The 21,778-nt window shown below is 39.1% G+C and overlaps 1 protein-coding gene across 8 annotated transcripts in view; it reads right to left on the reverse strand.

Moving 5' to 3' along the window:
* Positions 1 to 7,718, reverse strand: part of rapgef6 (Rap guanine nucleotide exchange factor (GEF) 6) — a 101,853-nt gene extending 94,135 nt beyond the window's left edge. For 6 of the 8 annotated variants that reach the window (XM_051876999.1, XM_051876995.1, XM_051876996.1 and 3 more), the window contains exon 1: positions 7,264 to 7,715. In XM_051876999.1, the coding sequence (XP_051732959.1) occupies positions 7,264 to 7,332 (69 nt within the window). In that variant the 5' untranslated portion in view covers positions 7,333 to 7,715. Of the gene's footprint in view, positions 1 to 7,263 lie in introns of all 8 variants that reach the window. The other 2 variants (XM_051876997.1, XM_051877008.1) reach the window with 2 other exon arrangements.
* Between the last annotated feature and the right edge of the window lie 14,060 nt (positions 7,719 to 21,778).

A 21,778-nucleotide genomic window follows, 5' to 3' on the forward strand; every position in this document is an offset into this window, starting at 1 on the left:
TTTGTTCTAAAGTTAGCTTGCAGTTTGTTTCAGTAGTTCACAACAGTTTGCTGGTAAACACCTTCGAATTCCCATTGGTCTGTGACGATGATGTAATAGGTGGGTGTGGCTCTGAGGCTCCGCCTTCTTTGAGGTGTAAATCTTCTCCCACTCATTTCTTTTGTTCAGTCGGTCGAGGGCCAGTGTTGCCAATTTAGGGATTTTGTCACTAGATTTAGTGACCTCTCCGCCCCTTTTGAGACTTTTTTAAAAAGTTTAGGGACAAATCTAGCAACTTCTTGGACAAACATTCTTATTTTGCCCACTGATCTCTATTCATATTCATATAGATAAATTAATTTGTCATTGTGATGTAATCTAGTGACATTTAGCTACCAGTTTTAGCTACTTTCAATTGAAAGCAGTTGGCAACACTGTCGAGGTCAGACAAGAGTAAAAACATGAACACACTGGAGAGCCGCTTTATAGTAGAAAACAAAGTTGTAATTCGAATCAAAACTGACACTGACACCAGGGTCAGAAATGAACTTTTCCAGTAAGGGGCAATATTTGGGGGTCCCCCAGTAAAAATTGCGTTCCAAGCGGTAAAATTAGCATTTTTGGCGGGGTTCCCCTGGTAAAATTTGCATTTCAGGGGGTAAATTCCACGTTATTTGAGGTCGCTTCAACCCGTGAACATGAAAAACAAACCGCGCCCAATTACATGTTCATCTAAATGTCGCTCTCAGTAGGGTGGGTGGCGTCTGGATGTTCACTAACAGTATATCACTGGTCAAGTAGTTCAAACTTTACCTCTAAGCGAAGAACGAAAAAAAGAACTGAGTTTATCGAGGCCTAAAAACATGCTGAGTGGCACTTCACTGGTTTCTGGAGTGTGGGAGGCAAACGTTTTGATATTTTGTGTCTACATAATAGTCATATAAATAGTTTAAATTGGTTTACAAAATATTTAACACTGTCTGCTAAATCGTTTACTTTCTCATATTACTAATATGATTTAATGTATTCAGAACTGGCCTGAGAGCCTATGCATAAAAATAAACTCTTTTGTTTATGCAATTTAAAGGGATAATTCATCCAAAAATGAAAATTTTATGTTTATCTGCTTACCCCCAGGGCATCCAAGATGTAGGTGACTTTGTTTCTTCAGTAGAACACAAATGATGATTTTTAACTCCAACCGTTGCAGTCTGTCAGTCTTATAATGCATGTCAATGGGAACTCCATCTATAAGAGTAAAAAAAACATGCACAGACAAATCCAAATTAAACCCTGCGGCTCGTGACGACACATTGATGTCCTAAGACACGAAACGATCGGTTTGTGTGAGAAACCGAACAGTATTTATATCATTTATATCATTTTATTTGAAAGTGGACTAATCCTTTAAACTACGCCAGAGCGCGTACACACCTCACGCGCCGGATGCCGTGCTCAAGGCAGTTGGACATAGAGGTGTATTAGAGGTAAAAAATGATATAAATACTGTTCGGTTTCTCACACAAACCGATCGTTTCGTGTCTTAGGACATCAATGTGTCGTCACGAGCCGCAGGGTTTAATTTGGATTTGTCTGTGCATGTTTTTTTTACTCTTATAGATTGTGTTCCCATTGACATGCATTATACGACTGACAGACCTGCAACGGTTGGAGTTAAAAATCATCAATTGTGTTCTACTGAAGAAACAAAGTCACCTACATCTTGGATAAACATCAAATTTTCATTTTTGGGTGAACTATCCCTTTAAGAAACTATATTTGTTTTATAAACATTGCTTTAACATTTTATGGACTTTTATAACAGACAATCATGTTGTTTCATTGCTTTATTTGGTTTACAGATGCTCACTGCGCCCTCTTGTGGATTTAGGAGACAAACCAGTACCTTTCAACTGAAATTTTGAATATTAGTAACATTTAAATTAAAAATTCTAATGTAGTTTTTCATCTTTATGACAGCCATTGAGCTTTAAACATGGTGAATATGAGACATCACTGTTATCCCATGTGTCACGTGTGTGTGTGCGTGTGTGTGTGTGTGTGTGTGTGTGTGTGTGTGTGTGTATGTATGTGCGTGTGTGTGTGTTTGGCAGGGCAAGGGCAATTTTAACCACTTCCCCAATCATGCCAGTAGAAAAAATCCTTAGCATTGAGTGAATATTTGTTAGTTACTCTATTGAAGGGCAGCAGTAAGAAAAGTCACGTTTAATTCTTCACATCCGGTCAGATCGTCACATTCAGTGCAGCAACGGTCCTGAAATGGAGCACGGGATCATTCTTCACTCAGTTAAATAATTCCACGGGTGACAATTAGTAAATGAACAAACTTTACTAAATTGTCATCAGTTTACCAGTTGCAGGACTAGTTAAGAGACCCTGAGACTGACCTAGTTAAGTAAGAAGTGTGAATAAACAGCGAAACCAACATCAGATGGATTCAGTGATGTTAATTAAGAATAAAGCGTGTACTGCGTTCATGAGGTCAGGAGCTCAACGGGTGTGGGCCGCTCAAACAGAATGACTAATGGGCTGATGGGGTTTCTGAGCGTCCCCGCCGGGCTCAAGAGGACAAACAGACAGCGTTCAGTCTCAGATTCAGAACGGTGAAGTGATCCATAACTCATTCAACATGAACCCAAAACACCTTCAGTCTCTCTCAGATGAATCCGTCAATTGATCAAGCTGCAGCGCATCACTCTCAGGTTGTGTTCGGTTAAACGCTTGATCGCTCTGAATGTGTTGTGGATTTGTGTTCGTTCATGTTTGCAACTTCAGAAGAAGGTGTGGCTGGATAATGGACTGGTTGTGAATGCCGTTTTCATTTTGACCAAGACTGAAATATTGACCATTGAGAAATATCGTCTAACATAAAATGAATGGAGCGAATCCGTCTATATTATTAATAAAAAACTAGTTCAAATGAACACTCACAAAAACCTTTGTTTTGAAATATCTGCACAAAATGAGAAAGCCCTCAGTTATAATTATGATCGAATGATCGCTAAGGCTTTCCTGACATTAAGGGGTTTTGTGCAGCCGGCTGCTGGATGTTGAAGACTTCATTCGTCTGTTTTGAGTCTGTACTCATTTCTTCAGCAGTTCACCACATCTGAGCGCACCATCAAACTCCCACCAGGCAAAGCAGCTTGAGAGACGAGGTGGGCGGCATAATGCTATGGAAATTAAGACAGGGAATATTTGTTTTACTCTCTTACGTAATGCTCGACACACCCATCTGGAAACGTGCTATCAGAGCAACGAGAGCTGGTGCAGTTTGTGTTTGTTAGTCTGATCACCGCCCACACCTGGAGCGACGCGCAGTATCTGTAAACACACACACACACACACACTGATCTGTGGAAGGACGACAGGTCCTGTCAGACCCTCTCACACTGCTGGAAATGACCCAGCAGACAGATCTCAATGAAGCACAGATGAACCTAAAGGGTTTGAAAGTGTCCTGCTCCATCAAACCATTACAATACAGTGCTTGACAATAACTGGCCCGGGAACAACGTGGCATAGACTTTGGCCTGCTCACAGTCACTTGCACTTTTGTTTCCACTGAAAATTGCTTTTCATGCCACGCAAACGCAAACCTATGATTCTCTGTCATTCTTCTTGTTGCGAATCCTGCCGATGTCACCGAGATCATGTTATCTAGCTGGTTAACACGGATGAGTGACCGGACAAACAACGACAACGAAAAAGTAATTGATGAGTCCTGCAATAAAACCAACCTTTGCACTTTGAACTGACATTTATGGAAGCTTGTTTCTGCCATGAAATAAAACAATTCAAAAGATAGCTGCAACTTTTTATTTCACAATTCTGACTTTTTCTCCTCACAATTCTGACTTTTTTCTCCTCGCAATTCTGACTTTTTTCTCCTCACAATTCTGACTTTTTCTCCTCACAATTCGGACTTTTTCTCCTCACAATTCGGACTTTTTCTCCTCGCAATTCGGACTTTTTCTCCTCGCAATTCGGACTTTTTCTCCTCGCAATTCTGACTTTTTCTCCTCACAATTCTGACTTTTTTCTCCTCACAATTCGGACTTTTTCTCCTCACAATTCGGACTTTTTCTCCTCACAATTCTGACTTTTTCTCCTCACAATTCTGACTTTTTCTCCTCACAATTCTGACTTTTTTCTCCTCACAATTCTGACTTTTTTTTCTCCTCACAATTCTGACTTTTTTCCCCTCACAATTCTGACTTTTTCTCCTCACAATTCTGACTTTTTTCTCCTCACAATTCTGACTTTTTCTCCTCACAATTCTGACTTTTTCTCCTCACAATTCTGACTTTTTTCTCCTCACAATTCTGACTTTTTCTCCTCGCAATTCTGACTTTTTCTCCTCACAATTCTGACTTTTTCTCCTCGCAATTCTGACTTTTTTCTCCTGGCAATTCTGACTTTTTTCTCCTCACAATTCTGACTTTTTCTCCTCACAATTCTGACTTTTTTCTCCTCACAATTCTGACTTTTTCTCCTCACAATTCTGACTTTTTCTCCTCACAATTCTGACTTTTTCTCCTCGCAATTCTGACTTTTTTCTCCTGGCAATTCTGACTTTTTTCTCCTGGCAATTCTGACTTTTTTCTCCTCACAATTCGGACTTTTTTCTCCTCACAATTCTGACTTTTTCTCCTCACAATTCTGACTTTTTTCTCCTCGCAATTCTGACTTTTTCTCCTGGCAATTCTGACTTTTTTCTCCTGGCAATTCTGACTTTTTTCTCCTGGCAATTCGGACTTTTTTCTCCTCACAATTCGGACTTTTTTCTCCTCACAATTCTGACTTTTTTCTCCTCACAATTCTGACTTTTTCTCCTCACAATTCTGACTTTTTCTCCTCGCAATTCTGACTTTTTCTCCTCACAATTCGGACTTTTTTCTCCTCACAATTCGGACTTTTTCTCCTCACAATTCTGACTTTTTCTCCTCGCAATTCTGACTTTTTTCTCCTCGCAATTCTGACTTTTTTCTCCTCACAATTCTGACTTTGTTCCCTCACAATTCTGACTTTTTCCTCTCAATACTGACTTAGAGATGCACCGATCGATCGGCCAGGGACCGGAATCAATCGATTTCCCTCATGATCAGCCAGGATCAGTGACCGGCCGGTCAGTCTCACATATTACAGATTCGGAGCAGATCCGTTTTGTTGCCAGCAGCACAGGCTATAAAGTCAGCTGCGCATTCTTGCTATCTTCTCTCCGATGGCAAAGTGACACACACCCGCCTCCTCTCTCACTCGTCTCATTCGCTCCGGTTAAATGGTGCTTGTATTGCACATAATTTTAGTCATTCCCACAGGTTTCACGCTCACACCAAAAGCACACGCACCACTGATCTATATAAGTGACGCGCACAAGCCGCTTCTCAGTCTTAAACAGCTTGTGAGTCACAAGTATCAAAATGAGTGGCTTACTGCGCTTGAACAGCCAAATACATACAAAATTGTGTCAAAATGCTCATCTTGGCGAGTTTGGGAACATTAAATAGTTGAGAAAGAGAACACATGCTTTGTAACAGTATATTGGGTTTGTGCAATAACTCTTAAAGTGACAGCAGTCCAATATTCCTGCTGCTGTCTGTCATGTTAATCAAAGAACAAAAGACAAAGAAAATCACTTTCTGCTCTTTGATCTTGAAGTATTATAACTTTAATTGTAAGCATTAATCTGTATTTAATTTTACAATGAAGACTATCCAGTGTTATTTTACATGATTACTTTAACTTCTGTAGTATTTCTGAAACACATGAAAACATTTATTTCATAGCTCTCTTTATTCTATTGCATTTAATTATACTCTTGTTTGCAATTTGTTTATTTGCTCTTATTTTATTACTGACTTTTTACTTGTGTGTTTTTTTGTTTTGTTTTTTATGAAAATAAAACTGTTGAAGAAACATAGATTTTTGTTTGTATATGCTGACAATTATAGTTCTTAGAAAAATAAATAAATCGGAATCGGCAAAAATCAGTATCAGCAGATCACACTAACAAAAAAATTGGAAATCAGAATCGGCCAAGAAAATTGCAATCGGTGCATCTCTAGTGAGTTTATATCTCGCAATTCTGACTTTTTTCTCAGAAATGTGAAATAAAGTCCAATTCTGAGGGGGAAAAAATACTTTTTTCCTCAAAATTTCTCAGAGTTTATATCTTATTACTCGCAATTGTGGGTTAGAATAGCGAGTCGTAAACTCGCAATTGCAAAGAAAATAAGTCAGAATGGCGAGATAAATATCCACAATTATTTTATAATTTTTTATTTTTTATTCAGTGGTGGAAACAAGCTTCCACAGATATTTAAGAGGTCTTGGGTCAAACTTATAGCAGGTTTTTGATACCATGACCCAGATTTACTCCAGATTTACTGTTGTCTTCTTAAAAACCACAGAAATAGTCTGTGCAGTGTTGCTCAGCTGTTTCTTCAGCTTTGATCCAGATGTGCATCTCACCCTACAGTTTACACACACTAGAAAGAGGTCATGGCAACACTGTCATGGACTGCATGCCCGCCAATACCAGCATAAAAACAGTCTTCCCTCCAAACATCTGCATATATATATATATATATATAAGTATATATGTATACATATAAGTATTCGACAAACAATATTAGGATGTGTCCCCAAATCTACTGAGCAGCATTTTAGCCCCTAAATGCTGTCAAAATTGGCATAGTTTTGCGATTATAATAACTTTCTCTATAAGCACTAGGTTTCTAGACGGTCAGGCCCAGAAACGCTGTCTAGTCAGTCAGCTCACTAGGATATGAGACACAGCCCGCATCTTAAACTGTTCGGCTGCACCGCTGGAATGACTTACAGTGATTTCTGTTATTAATAAATGTCTTGAGCTGAAACTTGAATGAAACTTCTTTGAAATATTTTCACTGTGAGCAAGAGTTTACTGATTTTACTACTGTACTTCACCGAGGAATCAGTCTGTAGACTAGTTGAACATCTGTCAAATCATAAAGAATAAAAAACATCACTTAGGGACCCAAACCAAACAATTAGCCTAAAACTAAAACTACTCCAGACACATATTTATTGTCCAATCTGTATTAACACTAGTTCATGAATCTTTGCGGCGAACTACTGAATGAGTCCTGAATCGAAACTAATAAGCTTTCATTGTGATGATATATGAGAAATTGGCGCATGTAATTAAGTTATTGACATTATAAAGTGTTTCTTTCAGTCATGTCTGCTCCGATAAAGTATTTCTGTGGGTGTTTTTACCTCAGCAGTTCGTCGTGTCGGAGGAGTTTTCAGCGCTTTCTTCAGCGATAAATCCACTGAGGAATTCATATTAAACTCTGATTTCCGGAAATGAAAACTTCATGTATTCACGTGTGCCCTTAAAATAAAGTAAAATATAAATCTGAAATGAAATAACGTAAAAATCCCATCATAAACCTCCTGAAGATTCAGAGAAATCTGGCAATGATTTGAGTTAGCCTCGGTTAGCATGTGAAGTTGAGTGAAGCCGCTGTTAAAAGTGTTGCTGAAAGCGCGAATTAGAAAAAGCGAAAGTTGACAAAAACCAATCCTTAATTCCTGGGACATTTCTCCATTAAAACATCATAAATAATCAGAGGTTCGTATGATCCTCCGAGCAGATGCGTCCAGCAACAACCCATGATGACTGAACATCAGCCCAGAGCTCGAGCCGCCTCAACAACACTCACATGACGAGCTGCTGCTGCTACTGGAGACCAGTGTGTACTAAACTACACTGATCACTGAGAAACCAGTGTGTGCTAACCTACACTGATCACTGAGAAACCAGTGTGTACTAACCTACACTGATCACTGAGAAACCAGTGTGTACTAAACTACACTGATCACTGAGAAACCAGTGTGTACTAACCTACACTGATCACTGAGAAACCAGTGTGTACTAACCTACACTGATCACTGAGAAACCAGTGTGTACTAAACTACACTGATCACTGAGAAACCAGTGTGTGCTAAACTACACTGATCACTGAGAAACCAGTGTGTACTAAACTACACTGATCACTGAGAAACCAGTGTGTGCTAAACTACACTGATCACTGAGAAACCAGTGTGTACTAAACTACACTGATCACTGAGAAACCAGTGTGTACTAAACTACACTGATCACTGAGAAACCAGCATGTACTAAACTACACTGATCACTGAGAAACTAGTGCGTGCTAAACTACACTGATCACTGAGAAACCAGTGTGTACTAAACTACACTGATCACTGAGAAACCAGTCCGTACTAAACTACACTGATCACTGAGAAACCAGTGTGTACTAAACTACACTGATCACTGAGAAACCAGTGCATACTAAACTACAACGATCACTGACAAACCAGTGTGTACTAAACTACACTGATCACTGAGAAACCAGTGCGTGCTAAACTACACTGATCACTGAGAAACCAGTGCATACTAAACTACAACGATCACTGAGAAACCAGTGTGTACTAAACTACACTGATCACTGAGAAACCAGTGCATACTAAACTACAACGATCACTGAGAAACCAGTGTGTGCTAAACTACACTGATCACTGAGAAACCAGCGCGTACTAAACTACACTGATCACTGACAAACCAGTGTGTGCTAAACTACACCTATTACTGAGAAACCAGTGTGTGCTAAACTACACTGATCACTGAGAAACCAGTGTGTGCTAAACTACACTGATCACTGAGAAACCAGTGCGTGCTAAACTACACTGATCACTGAGAAACCAGTCCGTGCTAAACTACACTGATCACTGAGAAACCAGTGCGTGCTAAACTACACTGATCACTGAGAAACCAGTCCGTGCTAAACTACACTGATCACTGAGAAACCAGTGCGTGCTAAACTACACTGATCACTGAGAAACCAGTGTGTGCTAAACTACACTGATCACTGAGAAACCAGTCCGTGCTAAACTACACTGATCACTGAGAAACCAGTGTGTGCTAAACTACACTGATCACTGAGAAACTAGTCCGTGCTAAACTACACTGATCACTGAGAAACCAGTCCGTGCTAAACTACACTGATCACTGAGAAACCAGTGCGTGCTAAACTACACTGATCACTGATAAACCAGTGTGTACTAAACTACACTGATCACTGAGAAACCAGTGCGTGCTAAACTACACTGATCACTGAGAAACCAGTGCGTACTAAACTACACTGATCACTGAGAAACCAGTGCGTACTAAACTACACTGATCACTGAGAAACCAGTGTGTGCTAAACTACACTGATCACTGAGAAACCAGTGTGTGCTAAACTACACTGATCACTGAGAAACCAGTCCGTGCTAAACTACACTGATCACTGAGAAACCAGTGCGTGCTAAACTACACTGATCACTGAGAAACCAGTGTGTGCTAAACTACACTGATCACTGAGAAACCAGTGTGTGCTAAACTACACTGATCACTGAGAAACCAGTGCGTGCTAAACTACACTGATCACTGAGAAACCAGTGCGTGCTAAACTACACTGATCACTGAGAAACCAGTGTGTGCTAAACTACACTGATCACTGAGAAACCAGTGTGTGCTAAACTACACTGATCACTGAGAAACCAGTCCGTGCTAAACTACACTGATCACTGAGAAACCAGTGCGTGCTAAACTACACTGATCACTGATAAACCAGTGCGTACTAAACTACACTGATCACTGAGAAACCAGTGCGTACTAAACTACACTGAGAAACCAGTGCGTGCTAAACTACACTGATCACTGAGAAACCAGTGCGTGCTAAACTACACTGATCACTGACAAACCAGTGTGTGCTAAACTACACTGATCACTGAGAAACCAGTCCGTGCTAAACTACACTGAGAAACCAGTGTGTGCTAAACTACACTGATCACTGAGAAACCAGTGTGTGCTAAACTACACTGATCACTGAGAAACCAGTGTGTGCTAAACTACACTGATCACTGAGAAACCAGTCCGTGCTAAACTACACTGATCACTGAGAAACCAGTGCGTGCTAAACTACACTGATCACTGACAAACCAGTGTGTGCTAAACTACACTGATCACTGAGAAACCAGTGTGTGCTAAACTACACTGATCACTGAGAAACCAGTGTGTGCTAAACTACACTGATCACTGAGAAACCAGTGCGTGCTAAACTACACTGATCACTGAGAAACCAGTGCGTGCTAAACTACACTGATCACTGAGAAACCAGTGCGTACTAAACTACACTGATCACTGAGAAACCAGTGTGTGCTAAACTACACTGATCACTGAGAAACCAGTGCGTACTAAACTACACTGATCACTGAGAAACCAGTGCATTCTAAACTACACTGATCACTGAGAAACCAGTCCGTGCTAAACTACACTGATCTCTGAGAAACCAGTGTGTACTAAACTACACTGATCACTGAGAAACCAGTCCGTGCTAAACTACACTGATCACTGAGAAACCAGTGTGTGCTAAACTACACTGATCACTGAGAAACCAGTCCGTGCTAAACTACACTGATCACTGACAAACCAGTGTGTGCTAAACTACACTGATCACTGAGAAACCAGTGTGTGCTAAACTACACTGATCACTGAGAAACCAGTGTGTGCTAAACTACACTGATCACTGAGAAACCAGTGTGTGCTAAACTACACTGATCACTGAGAAACCAGTCCGTGCTAAACTACACTGATCACTGAGAAACCAGTGCGTGCTAAACTACACTGATCACTGAGAAACCAGTCCGTGCTAAACTACACTGATCACTGAGAAACCAGTGCGTGCTAAACTACACTGATCACTGATAAACCAGTGCGTGCTAAACTACACTGATCACTGAGAAACCAGTGCGTACTAAACTACACTGATCACTGAGAAACCAGTGCGTACTAAACTACACTGAGAAACCAGTGCGTGCTAAACTACACTGATCACTGAGAAACCAGTGCGTGCTAAACTACACTGATCACTGACAAACCAGTGTGTGCTAAACTACACTGATCACTGAGAAACCAGTCCGTGCTAAACTACACTGATCACTGAGAAACCAGTGTGTGCTAAACTACACTGATCACTGAGAAACCAGTGTGTGCTAAACTACACTGATCACTGAGAAACCAGTGTGTGCTAAACTACACTGATCACTGAGAAACCAGTCCGTGCTAAACTACACTGATCACTGAGAAACCAGTGCGTGCTAAACTACACTGATCACTGACAAACCAGTGTGTGCTAAACTACACTGATCACTGAGAAACCAGTGTGTGCTAAACTACACTGATCACTGAGAAACCAGTGTGTGCTAAACTACACTGATCACTGAGAAACCAGTGCGTGCTAAACTACACTGATCACTGAGAAACCAGTGCGTGCTAAACTACACTGATCACTGAGAAACCAGCACATACTAAACTACACTGATCACTGACAAACCAGTGTGTACTAAACTACACTGATCACTGAGAAACCAGTCCGTGCTAAACTACACTGATCACTGAGAAACCAGTGTGTGCTAAACTACACTGATCACTGAGAAACCAGCACATACTAAACTACACTGATCACTGACAAACCAGTGCGTGCTAAACTACACTGATCACTGAGAAACCAGTGTGTACTAAACTACACTGATCACTGAGAAACCAGTGTGTGCTAAACTACACTGATTACTGACAAACCAGTGCGTGCTAAACTACACTGATCACTGACAAACCAGTGTGTGCTAAACTACGCCTATTACTGAGAAACCAGTGCGTGCTAAACTACACTGATCACTGACAAACCAGTGTGTACTAAACTACACTGATTACTGAGCGATGGGCAAGTAAACAGATAAATAACTTCATCCTTCGATTCCAAGAACTGAGGTAGCTTTACAGTCTGAACACAACTTGCACAATATTATATTATGTAGTTAGATCATTTTTAATTTTAAAGCTTATTTTAACATAATGTTTATTTCACTTTATTCACTACTTAACCAAATGAAAAAGTGTGGAATGCTGGAGACTTCATTCATTCAACAGTTGCAACTTTCCTCACATAGCAGAAGGTGGATGTGTGCCTGTCACGATAATTAAATAACTATCTGATTGTTGTAAATACCTTGACTGTATTTTAGTAGACTATGTATAAGGATGTAATGTATATGTGAATACAAGGACGTACGCCAAGAACTGGGTACAATTGGATACAAAAATTGGACCCGTTCGTGATGGCAAGAGCCATTGCTGAAAAGTCAGAAAAAATGAGAGAAGTCAGAGAAACTCAAGATAAAAGACAAGAAAGTCACATTTAAACTGTACACTGGTGCAGAATGCATGTTCTGACATTAAAGACTCTCAACTCACTGGCCATAAAGTTGAAATTGAATAAATCTACCTGCAAGTTGCTTGCATACACACTAGATGTCGCTGTTGGGCCAGAAACTGCTGACCTGTGAGCATAAAGGACAAAAAAAAAAAAAAAAACCCACAGAATTCAGTTCCAAATCATATAAAGAGATGCACCTGCAACACTATATTAAGAGCCACATATCAAGCATTGGGCATGATAAAAAAGAGAACTTGAAGTGACAGCTGATGACAGTGACCTTCTAAAAGAATATGAAGATCTGTTCACTGCTCTAGAATGGCATCAGATTCAAGTGGATCCAACACTTCGGCCAGTAGTTCATTCTCTGTGAAAACTTCCTGACAGAAAGGATAATAGATGAATTACACAAAATGGAGGACATGAGGGTCACTGAGAGACAAACAGACCAAGAAGGCGTGTCAAACATGCCAAATGCCAAAATCTTCTGTGCTAGACAGGCCTGGCTTCAGCAGTATCACTTGGCCAAATTATATTTTTGGTTGGCCATAAATGTGTTTCATTAAGCAGATGCATTACTGTTTATGGCATTTTTTTACCCCCAATATTTTTAATATATTATTTAATTTTTTCCTAATAACACATTTTGTAACAATTTTGTTATATTTTATAACAAAAGGGGCAGGTTTTGAATTAATCAAGGGATTGTTAGTAACACTGTTATACTATTTTTAGAAGCATAAATTACTAAATTTCTATTTAGTGTCCTGCTCATTTTTACAAGCTATAAAATGTTTTACAACTGGTTAATTTTGTTCAGATATTTTTTCATGAATACAAATAACAAACATAACACACTTATAAATAAAATAGTTTGATTTATACAATTTATTAATATATATTAATTTAATTTCAAATGGCTGAGGAAAATAAAGTGTGTTGAATCCAAGCAGCTCTAAGGTTATCTGAGGAATCATCAGACATCTGAAGGCATGTCCTCTGTGTTTCGTGTATTGACGACTGTTACTGTAGACCATTTGAAAAAAGTTACATACACAAATAAAATGTTTAGGTTGCAATTGCATCTGGAAGAAGAAAAAAAAGTGATTGATTTGATGTTATTGTTGTTTTGCTCAGATCTGTCAGGTTTGAGGTAAAGGAGGAGCGAGAACTCAAGATCTTTTATTTAACAATAAAACAAAACCAAAACCAAACAAAAAATGTATGTGCAAATTGCAAAGAAGCTGCTTGCCATCGTATAAAGATTCTTACATTTACACAACAACAATGTACTAAAAACTGAAAAGTTTTTCCTTTGTGTTTTTCATGTACAGAAGACAAAGTAAGGACCCAAGGAGAAGTTTTTCTGCAGACCGTCTGATGTTTTGTTCCAGAATCTTACTGTAGTCTTCTTTTTTCATGATGCCATTTACTTTTCCAAGGTTGCCTGCCCATTGGCCACCAAAGCATTATGTCCACCATCATGCTTGACCGTGGGGATGGTGGATTCTTCTTAGCTTTCCACAGTACCAGTCTTGCCAGTGCAGGGGTCACTTTTGTCTTTTAGTGAAACTCCTTGAACTTTCTGATAATGTTTTGCACAGTTTCCTCTGGTGCTTGAAAACATTTGGAAACACCTTTCTCTTTCTTCTGAGCATCCACAATGTACAGCTGAGGGTCTTCACTAAGCTCCTTGGATTTAACCATTACCTGTAATTAAGCAGCAAACAGGTGAATCAGCTGTTCTGAATTTATAGTTTATAGACCACTTCTATTATAGATCAGAATGCTCTTGAACATGCTAGAAGTTACCAGGAGCGTTCAGAATGGTGCAGAAGATTGCATTTCCTGAGAATTTTGCGATAAGATATGGGATATGAATAATTATGGACATGGAACATTTTGTCAAAGTGTAAAAAAAAAATAGCTCATATTTTTCATTAATATCTCTAACACAATGTCTTACAGTCTTTGCCCATTTTCTTGTGTCAGAAGATACCCATTCACCAAATAAAAATTCACTTTAACTCAAAATTTGAATAATTTTGGGCTTAACTGTAAATACGTTTAGATCTCTTAACTTAGTGATTGCTATCAGGATGTGAAGAGACTTTAAACCAGCATAACAAAAAATGTGTCTGAAACAAATTTATAAAACTGTTATTATCAACTGTGTCCAGACGGTGGCAGTGTTCTGAACATAACCGTGCTCGAGCTTCATGAGTAAAACACGCAAACATTAACTTTTTTTTTCTATATAAAAAAAAAAAAACAATATGCAGAAATATCGTGACCTAAATGCAAATCATGCTGATAATCAGATTGAGTGGAAACAGGTCAGGAGATTACCCAGAACTGTCTCATAACAGAGTTGAAGAAGTTATCCATTTAATTTACCCGGTGAGAAGATTTTTAGAGAGACTACAAGAATACATAAAACATTTATTGTATGAATGTGTGTTTACCAGATTTGATCTAATACTTAAACAGATTCATCCAGTAAAGATAAGTTTATTGTATAAGAATAAGAGTTTGGAGGAATATATGGTGATATTTGGAAAAAACATATACACAAACAAAAAATGGGCAAACAATATATATAAACAATATAAACAACAGCCTAACATATTTAAAACTGAACTAATGCGTTATATTGAGACTCTAAAAGATGCAAGATGTATATAATTCTTCAAGCATTTTCTCTTGTTAATTCCTTGTAATCCTCTGTATAATCCCCTTTAATTCTGCTGTATTATGTGCATAAAAAAGAAAAAAAAATGAAATGCATAAAGGAGACATAAAGAATGTGCGCTGTCGCGTGTAAAGTGGTTTCTTTAAATGTTCCTGTAGTTTTCAGCAGTGATTGTTTTGTTTTGTTATTATTTTAAAAAGAAAATGTCAGTGATAGTGGTGCATTATTGTTCATTTATCAGGTGCATGATATCAACAATCAACAAATAAGATGTAATATAATAGGCTGTAGGTGTAATTAATGCTAAATTGCTATTTTCTTGCAAATTCATTAAGATTGAGTCAAATCTATAATCCAGTTGAATGTATTTTGTATGTCACTGATTCATATGGTTTACTCTGGGTATGATCCGTTTATGATTTCAGCGCTGATTTCCTGTAGGTTAGTGTGCTGTGTTGTGTTGTGTTGTTGTGTGTTGTGTTGTTGTGTGTTGTGTTGTGTGTTTTGTATTGTGTTGTGTTGTTGTGTGTTGTGTTGTGTGTTTTGTGTTGTGCTGTTGTGTGTTGTGTGTTGTGTGTTTTGTGTTTTGTTGTGTGTTTTGTGTTGTGCTGTTGTGTGTTGTGTTGTGTGTTTTGTGTTGTGTTGTGCTGTTGTGTGTTGTGTTGTGTTGTTGTGTGTTGTGTTGTGTCGTGTCATGCCCTGTCGTGGTGTTGTGTTGTTGTGTGTTGTGTTGTGTTGTGCTGTGTGTTGTTGTGTTGTGTGTTGTGTTGTGTTGTGTTGTGTTGTGCTGTGTGTTGTGTGTTGTGTGTTGTGTTGTGTTGTGGTGTTGTGTTGTGTGTTGTTGTGTTGTGGTGTTGTGGTGTTGTTGTGTTGTGTTGTGTGTTGTGTTGTGGTGTGTTGTTGTGTTGTGGTGTTGTGTGTTGTGTTGTTGTGTTGTGTTGTGTTGTGTTGTGCTGTGTGTTGTGTTGTGTTCTGTTCTGTGTTGTGTTATGGTGTTGTTGTGTTGTGTGTTGTGTTGTGGTGTTGTGTGTTGTGTTGTGGTGTTGTGTGTTGTTGTGTTGTGCTGTTGTGTGTTGTGTTGTGTGTTGTGTGTTTTGTTGTGTGTTTTGTGTTGTGCTGTTGTGTGTTGTGTTGTGTGTTTTGTGTTGTGTTGTGCTGTTGTGTGTTGTGTTGTTGTGTGTTGTGTTGTGTTGTGCTGTGTGTTGTTGTGTTGTGTGTTGTGTTGTGTTGTGTTGTGTTGTGCTGTGTGTTGTGTGTTGTGTTGTGTTGTGGTGTTGTGTTGTGTGTTGTTGTGTTGTGGTGTTGTTGTGTTGTGTTGTGTTGTGGTGTTGTGTGTTGTTGTGTTGTGTGTTGTGTGTTGTGTTGTTGTGTTGTGTTGTGTTGTGTTGTGTTGTGTTGTGCTGTGTGTTGTGTTGTGTTGTGTTCTGTTCTGTGTTGTGTTATGGTGTTGTTGTGTTGTGTTGTGGTGTTGTGTGTTGTGTTGTGGTGTTGTGTGTTGTTGTGTTGTGGTGTTGTGTTGTTGTGTTGTGTTGTGTGTTGTGTTGTGTGTTGTGTTGTGTTGCGTGTTGCCGTGTTGTGTTGTAGTGTTGTGTTGTGTTGTTGTGTGTTGTCGTGTTGTGTTGTTGTCGTGTTGTGTTGTGCTGTTGTGTTGTGTTGTTGTGTGTTGTGTGTTGTGTTGTGGTGTTGTCGTGTTGTGTTGTTGTGTGTTGTGTTGTGTTGTGTGTTGTGTGTTGTCGTGTTGTGTTGTGGTGTTGTGTGTTGTGTTGTGTGTTGTGTTGTGGTGTTGTCGTGTTGTGTTGTTGTGTGTTGTGTTGTTGTGTGTTGTGTTGTGTGTTGTGTTGTGGTGTTGTGTTGTTGTTGTGTGTTGTGTTGTGTGTTGTCGTGTTGTGTTGTGGTGTTGTGTTGTGTTGTTGTGTGTTGTGTTGTGTGTTGTGTTGTGGTGTTGTGGTGTTGTGTTGTGTGTTGTGTGTTGTGTTGTGTGTTGTGTTGTGTTGTGTGTTGTCGTGTTGTGTTGTCGTGTTGTGTTGTTGTGTGTTGTGTTGTCGTGTTGTGTTGTGTTGTGTGACTGTAGTTGGTGTTGTGACTGTGAAGCTCTGGGACAGCAGATTTGACTGTAAACATGAGTTCGGCTTCATCTGCACTGAGTGTGATTAGTCAGAGACTGACGTCTGCTCATGTTGTTCTAACCTCACTTACTGTTTATTACTACAACAGATGAGGAAAGAGTGTGTGTCTGAGTAAACTACTTACACGTATTTGAATATGCTAAATACATCTAACATGCCTTACAAAGACACAAATAATGCAGCAACAACAGACAGACACTCATTTGATTTCTCTAGAGTGTTTGAATATCTTGTGTTTTCTTTGTGGAAGTCGTTAAGAGTTTTACACTTTATTTTGATGAGACTCCTCAGACATCAGCTTCTGTGACATCAGTCTATGAAACTGTAGATCACTTATAAATTATAGTCCACTACTGATTACAAATCATATGATGAAGACCAGAGCACAGCGAAGCCTCTTTGTGGAAACTTAACAGTTCACTTGTAAAATTAAAAGATATAAAGTTAATTGCTAACTATTGGAAATCAGCCACAATTCAACATTCATTTTGTAGCAGGACTAGGACACATTAAACCTGCTGCCAGAGTGAAAAGCAGAATTGCAGCATCTCATTAACTGAGCCACTATGTTTGATGGCAAAATTGTAAAAGATCCAGAGGAAATTATACATTTCAGTGCCAGCTTTTAGAAAAATCTTTATCATTCAAAAAGTTCAGAGCAGATAACTTCATTTGTGAACTGAGTTAGTTCAGGTGATGAGAGTTTTGTGATTGTTGTTACTCCTGAAGAGGAATAAAGAGCAATCAAGAGCTCGATAAATAATAAAAACCCCAGGATTTACAACTGAGATGTACCAATGATTAGCTGATGAACTTAGTGAGATTTACTTAAAGAAGATTTACCTCCTACACTGATGCACCACAGAAAGATCTTAGTTTGGACAATTAGCAACCCATCACACTCCTTAACAACGATTATAACATTTTTACCGACTTAAAGTACGTTTGGGTAACATTATAGATGAAACTCAGTCTGGATTTATGAGGGGCAGACATATAACGAAAAACATTAGATTAGTTTTAGACTTGTTTGAGTGGAATTTGGTGGAACGTAATAGTTTTATTCTTTTTCTTGATTTTTATGAATCTTTTGATTCAGTTCAACACAATTTAATTTGGTTTTGGTGAATACTTTTGTTTTTGTCATGTTTGGCTTTTATTGTCATGGTTTCTTATTAGTCACACACCTGTTCCTTGTCTTATTAAAAATCTAGCCCTGTGTATTTAAAGGTGTCTTAATTACAGTAATTATGAGAATTCAACTTGTAAAAAGTGTTCACATCCTCGTAATTACAACTTGTAAGCTGGGAATTTTTGGAGAGATCTTACTTGAACCACCTGACCACTGCAGATTCATTTCGCCGTTGATAATCCCCAGTCCGAGGACGTGAACAGCTCTGAGTAGAGCTTCACGTGTGGTCATCTCGAATTTACACTCTAAAAAGTAATTCAGTTCTGTTACCACAGCCTAAATAAATCCATTGTTTACTCACTCTACTTTACTTTACTCTAATTTATTGTTTAATTAAACCTTTTCAGATGCAAACATTAATTTGTTGAGTTCTTTTGGCAATAATTTTGATCATTACATCAACTTAATATCATCTGTAATTTAAACTCAAATTTCTGCATTAATTGGCTTTTTTTTTTCTTTCTTTTTTTTAATACTAATAAGTTGTAACTTAATTAAATTGTCTTGATAACTTCGGAAATTAAGCAGTGCATTTCTAGTTCCAAGCATGCTTTGCATTAGGACTGGATAAGGAGAACAAATGTTGAAATTAAGTGTTATTTTATGTGTTTTTTAGTGAAGGGAAAGACCTGTTAGTGTTTAATGCTGTTCTGTTTGACATTTAAAAGAGTTTCTGTAATGGTAGTTTTTGTGGTTACCATTGTGGTCTCCATGGTATCTCTACTTAGCAAAATTCCTGCAACTTTTTTGGCCCTTTTCCTCCAGGGGCGTCTGAGATTGATTCATGCCCAGATGGTGCACTGTGCCTGGGATGCATCTGGACAAAACCAGCCTGTCTTTTCCTGGAGGTTACCAGACTTCCAGTGATCCATCGCGGTCAAATTAAAAATTTTACCCCACCAAAGGTGAGGCTTGGGTGGCTTAGGCACCTGCCATTGACCCAGGGAGCTCAAATTCTCAAAATCCAGACTTCCAGTGATCCATCGTGGTCAAATTTAAATTTTTACCCCCCCAAAGGTGAGGCTTTGGTGGCTGGAGTCAGCCTCATGATGGTCTGAGGAGTGCCCTCCACCTCCTCTTCCAACACCGTGACGGCCTGTTTTTGGGCGGCCTTCCCCCGAGATCCAGCTCCAGAGGGGCGGATGGATCTGACTTTGACCGGGAACGAGCCACCCTCCCCGGCCTGGGGGACTTGGGTGGGGAGCATGGAGCCTCGAGTGACTGCAAGGAGGGAATTCCTCCAGGGGCGTCTGAGCTTGATTTGTGCCCGGACGGTGCACCGTGCATGGGATGGATCTGGGCAAAACCAGCCTGTCTTTTGCTGGAGGTTTCCAGACTTCCAGTGATCCATCACGGTCAAATTTGAATTTTTATCCCGCCCAAGGTGAGGCTTGGGCAGCTTAGGCATCTGCCGTTGACCCTCAGAGATCCAGAAATCTCAAATTCTTAAAGTCCAGACTTCCAGTGATCCATTGCGGTCAGATTTGAATTAAGCCTTGGGCTTAGGCATCTGCTGTTGACGTGTTGCTCCAAAAAAGTTTGCAATTGTGGCTGACACAGGTTTAAAAGTAGTAATGCTTTTTAAAGGGTTTTCTTTTGCATCTTCCTCTTGTTACTAAGTGGATCTCTGGAAGAAATTGTACGTAAACAGTGCCTATCAATAATAAGAAAGTCAGAGTTGGATTCTGTGCCTTGTGTAATTTCAGGAATGGTTTTGTAAGTGATATTCCTTGGAAGAAAGTTTGGACTTTACCTCACAAATACTTAATACTTAATACTAACACTCACTGATCTATATTTAAATTTATATAAATCTGTGAAATCACCATTATGATGTCATCTAGTGACATTTAGTGATCAGTTTAGCTACTTTCAACTGAAAGCAGTTGTCAACGCTGATTGTAGTAAATAAATATGTGCTCACTTATCACCAAAGCTCAAGCTATTTTGCTGTAGATCATTAAACCATTTCACTGCCTCAGAAGTCTGTCCAAAATCAGTTCACTGCCTATAAAATGATTGTCTGATAAGGCAAAAAGTCACTGCCTAAGTTTTCGGAAACAGCCTGTGAGTAAAGACAAGAGGGGGAAACAGGATCTGCACAAGACTACAAACTAAAGACTACAGAACAAGAGCAAAGACAGGCGATATGTTACAATGCGATAGTTCATTGTTGTAAAAGAGGATTACAGTGTTTATAACCCAGGGACATAACATTGTCTCTTTAATAAGCATAATCTCACCAAAAACAAAAGGAAAAATGAAATAAAGTTAGTATTTTTGTCAATGTGTTTATAACCATGTCTATATTATCAGATTTTGTTATTAGCTAATCACTGTTTACCTGTAGTTACATCAGCAACATAGAAACAGTGTTGACATCAAGCATGATGTAGTCAGTTTAGGGTTTCATAACAGCAGAAAACAAAGTCGCGCACACCTCCGCAAACTTCAGATCTGGTGTGAATAACACAAGAAACTTCCATATCCAGTGCACCTCTTTATCTGAAGTGTCAGATAATGGTTTTCCACTACATTACCCAAGTTGTTGACATTAGAAGGAGAGAAACAACTGCTCGTTTCCTGCCTTCTGAAAGGTATCAGAAATGTCAAGCGTTTGTGGTTTGTCTTTAAATGAAGTGAATCACCACCGCATACTTTGGCGTCTTTGTTCTGTTGTCTTTTGTTTTGCTTGTTTCTAGCGAAAAAGATGATTATCAGACCCGACCGAACGTGAAGACGCTCTGTGGAGAGATGTGTGATGATAGAGGCTGTTGACAAACTGTTACAAAATACTCTGACAAAACAGCTGATCTGCTCAAAATGTTTGCCAAGGATTGTTAGTGATTTGAACTACAGTCAAGATGAATCTTTGCTAAATCTTGAGTCGAAATGCATGCTTTTACTTTACCCGACTGTATTATTGTTTATGCATCTGCTTACGTGTTGTTAGGCCCGTTCTCGTACCCGTGTGGAGCTCATTTCTGAGATTGCTCAAGAGTCGTACGGCGTGCAGCGCAGACAGGAAGTGCTCAGTGCCAGGTAAAGTGCCTGTGTGGAGGTCTTCAACACCCACTCAACTCTCACCCGTCACCATCGCGTCAACATTTTCCACTCGCTCCCCATCAGCACGTTGTGCGCAGAGATTAACTCAACGAACAAATCTAGGGCAGAAGTGCTGGTCAAAAATAGCTCATCTTTTCCACCACATGCATAAATTATGAACCATTTCTTTATGTACATGGTAACACAGTGCTGACAGTAGTAAAGCAGTCTTCAGTTTTGTTTGACCGGATACTTTTTAGTTCATTTTAAACGGTCCTGCTGTGTGACAAATGCAAATACTCCATGCAGTCTCACTATTAATATAGTATGATAGACTTTTGAATCTTACACTGAAAAAAATTGGTGTAGGATTTACTTGAAAAAAGCTGCAATTTTCACTCAAAATCATTCACAA

Source organism: Ctenopharyngodon idella, chromosome 21 (assembly GCF_019924925.1).
Source record: "Ctenopharyngodon idella isolate HZGC_01 chromosome 21, HZGC01, whole genome shotgun sequence".
In the NCBI taxonomy this organism is placed as follows: domain Eukaryota; kingdom Metazoa; phylum Chordata; class Actinopteri; order Cypriniformes; family Xenocyprididae; genus Ctenopharyngodon; species Ctenopharyngodon idella.